This window comes from Nerophis ophidion, linkage group LG15 (assembly GCF_033978795.1).
Source record: "Nerophis ophidion isolate RoL-2023_Sa linkage group LG15, RoL_Noph_v1.0, whole genome shotgun sequence".
Classification (NCBI taxonomy): domain Eukaryota; kingdom Metazoa; phylum Chordata; class Actinopteri; order Syngnathiformes; family Syngnathidae; genus Nerophis; species Nerophis ophidion.
Window position 1 is genome coordinate 7,693,269 of NC_084625.1, and position 4,253 is coordinate 7,697,521.

At 47.0% G+C, this 4,253-nt stretch overlaps 1 protein-coding gene across 4 annotated transcripts in view; it reads right to left on the reverse strand.

Moving 5' to 3' along the window:
- Positions 1–767: 767 nt before the first annotated feature.
- Positions 768–4,253, reverse strand: part of LOC133569194 (phospholipase D1-like) — an 85,442-nt gene continuing 81,956 nt past the window's right edge. For all 4 annotated transcript variants that reach the window (XM_061921406.1, XM_061921403.1, XM_061921404.1 and 1 more), the window contains 2 exons: positions 4,133–4,250; positions 768–4,077 (listed from right to left, as the gene is read on the reverse strand). In XM_061921406.1, the coding sequence (XP_061777390.1) occupies positions 3,853–4,077; positions 4,133–4,250 (343 nt within the window). In that variant the 3' untranslated portion in view covers positions 768–3,852. The remainder of the gene's footprint in view (positions 4,078–4,132; positions 4,251–4,253) is intronic.

Sequence of the window (4,253 nt, forward strand, 5' to 3'; positions counted from 1 at the left end):
TTACATAGAAGTTGTTGTTTCATGTCTCTATGACATTCCTAACGGAAGTTACAAGCAGTTTTGTCTGTGTTTTTTCCTAGGGGGCGCTAGAGCGCAATTTTGAGTTTTGGTTTTTTGATTAGACCGCAATTTTCGCCAGTACTGATGTGTGTGTTAAATTTGGTGAGTTTTGAAGCATGTTAAGGGGGTCAAATTATAACAACAATAATAAAACCTTAGAAATACAAAAGGGTCCTCTGTCCCAAAGGGACATTCGGTCCCTGATAAACTATTGTAAAAGGGAGGACAGTTTGACGGAAATGACGTAGTCTTGGCGCATGCGTGGACCGATCGACCGGGAAAACACATTCAATAATAGCTAACGTTAAAGGCCTACTGAAATGAGATTTTCTTATTCAAACGGGGATAGCAGGTCCATTCTATGTGTCATACTTGATCATTTCGCAATATTGCCATATTTGTGCTGAAAGGATTTAGTAGAGAACATCGGCGATAAAGTTCGCAACTTTTGGTCGCTAATAAAAAAGCCTTGCCTGTACCGGAAGTAGCAGAGGATGTGCGCGTGACGTCACGGGTTGTAGGGCTCCTCACAGCCTCACATTTGAACATTGTTTACAATCATGGACACCAGCAGCAAGAGCGATACGGACCGAGAAAGCGACGATTTCCTCATTAATTTGAGCAAGGATGAAAGATTCGTGGATGAGGAAAGTGAGAGTGAATGACTAGAAAAAAAAGAAAAAAAAAGACGAGGGCAGTGGGAGCGATTCAGATGTTATTAGACACATTTACTAGGATAATTCTGGAAAATCCCTTATCTGCTTATTGTGTTACTAGTGTTTTAGTGAGATTATATGGCTGTACCTGAAAGTCGGATGGGTGTGGCGACCGCCATTGTCTCCAAAGGTAACCACGTTACTCGACGAGGCAAGGCAGCCTAGCTGAGATTTTTTTTTTCCCCCTCCTCCACGGTGTAAGCATCCGACAGTCGGGGGCGGCCGGTGGGAGGAGGCAAGAGAGTCCGAAGCTGCAGGAGGAACGACGCAAGCTCTCCGCTTATAATTACGGTAATACCTGTGTATCGGTTGGGGACATCTCTACGATGCTGACCCGACTCCGCTTGGGATGGTTTCCTGTGGACGGGACTCTCGCTGCTGTCTTGGATCCACTTTGAACTGAACTCTCGCGGCTGTGTTGGAGCCACTATGGATTGAACTTTCACAGTATCATGTTAGACCCGCTCGACATCCATTGCTTTCGGTCCCCTAGAGGGGGTGGGGGGGTTGCCCACATCTGAGGTCCTCTCCAAGGTTTCTCATAGTCAGCATTGTCACTGGCGTCCCACTGGATGTGAATTCTCCCTGCCCACTGGGTGTGAGTTTTCCTTGCCCTTTTGTGGGTTCTTCCGAGGATGTCGTAGTCGTAATGGTTTGTGCAGTCCTTCGAGACATTTGGGATTTAGGGCTTTATAAATAAACATTGATTGATTGATTGATACCACCATTTTCTCACCGAAACCTGCCGGTTGACATGTGGTCGGGAACATTGTTCGCTTGACCGCTCTGTTCCATAGTAAAGCTTCACCGTCAGCTTTCGGGAATGTAAACAAGGAAAAACCAGCTGTGTTTGTGTTGCTAAAGGCGGCCGCAATACACCGCTTCCCACCTACATCTTTCTTCTTTGACGTCTCCATTATTGATTGAACAAATTGCAAAAGATTCAGCAACACAGATGTCCAGAATACTGTGTAATTATGCGATTAAAGTAGACGACTTAGAGCCGGGTTCGGTGCTGGATCGAAATGTCCGCTACAATCCGTGACATCACGCGTCATCATACCGCGACGTTTTCAACAGGATACTTAACGCGAAATTTAAAATTGCAATTTAGTAAACTAAAAAGGCCGTATTGGCATGTGTTGCAATGTTAAAATTTCATCATTGATGTATAAACTATCAGACTGTGTGGTCGCTAGTAGTGGCTTTCAGTAGGCCTTTAAAAAAACTTAGCGGAATCGCTGTCGATAGTAAAGCTTCACCGTCAGCTTTCGGGAATGTAAACAAGGAAAAACCAGCTGTGTTTGTGTTGCTAAAGGCGGCCGCAATACACCGCTTCCCACCTACATCTTTCTTCTTTGACGTCTCCATTATTCATTGAACAAATTGCAAAAGATTCAGCAACACAGAAGTCCAGAACACTGTGTAATTATGCGATTAAAGCAGACGACTTATAGCTTGGATCGGTGCTGGATCGAAATGTCCGCTACAATCCGTGACGTCACGCGTCATCGTACCGCGACGTTTTCAACAGGATACTTAACGCGAAATTTAAAATTGCAATTTAGTAAACTAAAAAGGCCGTATTGGCATGTGTTGCAATGTTAATATTTCATCATTGATATATAAACTATCAGACTGCGTGGTCGCTAGTAGTGGCTTTCAGTAGGCCTTTAAAACAATCTTAGCGAAATCGCTGTCAATAGTTAAGCTTCACCGTCAGCTTTCGGGAATGTAAACAAGGAAACACCGGCTGTGTTTGTGTTGTTAAAGGCGGCCGCAATACACCGCTTCCCACCTACAGCTTTCTTCTTTGACGTCTCCATTATTAATTGAACAAATTGAAAAAGATTCCGCAACACAGAAGTCCAGAATACTGTGTAATTATGCGATTAAAGCAGACGACTTATAGCTGGGATCCGTCGTGGATCGAAATGTCCGCTACAATCCGTGACGTCACGCGTCATCGCGACGTTTTCAACAGGATACTTCGCGTGAAATTTAAAATTGCAATTTAGTAAACTAAAAAGGCCGTATTGGCATGTGTTACAATGTTAATATTTCATCATTGATATATAAACTATCAGACTGCGTGGTCGGTAGTAGTGGCTTTCAGTAGGCCTTTAAAGCAAACTCAGCAAAATCGCTGTCAATAGTAAAGCTTCACCGTCAGCTTTCGGGAATGTAAACAAGGAAACACCGGCTGTGTTTGTGTTGCTAAAGGCGGCCGTAATACACCGCTTCCCACCTACAGCTTTCTTCTTAGACGTCTCCATTATTAATTGAACAAATTGCAAAAGATTCAGCAATTTTCACGGAATCGCTGTCATTCGCAGACCACACGCAATGCTAATTTGGTTCGTGTGAGTTACGGACGCAAGGTGGCAAACGTCCATAACGACATCACACTTTCTTCACCTCAATATTAGTTTATTTGCAGGAGTACATGCACAGTGGGGCGCCACCACAACACCAGGGCTCTGTGCAAATAGTGCATTTTTAATGGCGACTTGGGAGGGGGGGGGCGTGCAGAGAACTCACTTCCTGGTCAGCTTGCGGTCTCAAGGCAACTTTTAAGAGGACGTCGGAGGGGGAATCCAGGAAGGTCTGAGCACGGCGAGGTAGAGCGGAGGACATGCAGGCCACGATCACGGAGGACACATGCTGCCTTCGGCGCTTCACAAATCCACGGACTACACCTGAACACATCGCGTCACTTCCGGTTGTCGGCCGGAACGCGCACAACGAGCACTGAAGTTTCTCTGTCGGGGTTTGGCACTTTGGACTTGATGTGGGAGCAGGCGTGGGCGAAGGGGGCGTGGCCAGGAAGAAGGAAGTGGGGCTTGTAGTGTGGTGAAGTTCCATCCTGCCTTCAAAACGTCCACAATGCAGCTGAGAAGCTGCTTGCGTCTCCATGACAACCGTAAATGTGACGTCGCTCAGCTTCTCCACTTTTCTTTTTTTTTTTTTTGGCCATACGAGTTAGAGGGACGCTTTTATTTTAAGGTTAGGGCCAAAAAAAAAAAAAAAATGGATGAAGTTGTGAAGAAGCAAGTCCTGCGAGTCCCACCCGGGCTCAGGTCCACACCTCCATGGGCATCATGTGCTCTTTGGTGCCGATGGGAGGGAGAAGGCTCTGCTCGGACAGGAACTGCAGCGGGAACTGAACCACGAAGCCGCGGATCTTGGTCAGCTCTTCCCGAGCTTGGACCGGGTCCTCCGTGTCCAGGCCCTGCTTGGCCAGGAAGCCGTCCAGCTCCAAGATGGTCCGCACGTCGCTGGACGGCAGACATCGGAAAACCTGAGGGAAGGAAACGGGTTTACTTCCCGGACGGGGAGCGTGGTGGAGGTCTCACCTTCTGGTAGATGGTGGCGTTACGAGCGCAGGTGGTCACCCAGACCTCCTTGTAGAACTGATCACTGATGGGGTCCGACACGTCGATGGTGGTGTCAGCGTGCGCGCCCAGAATCATCCTG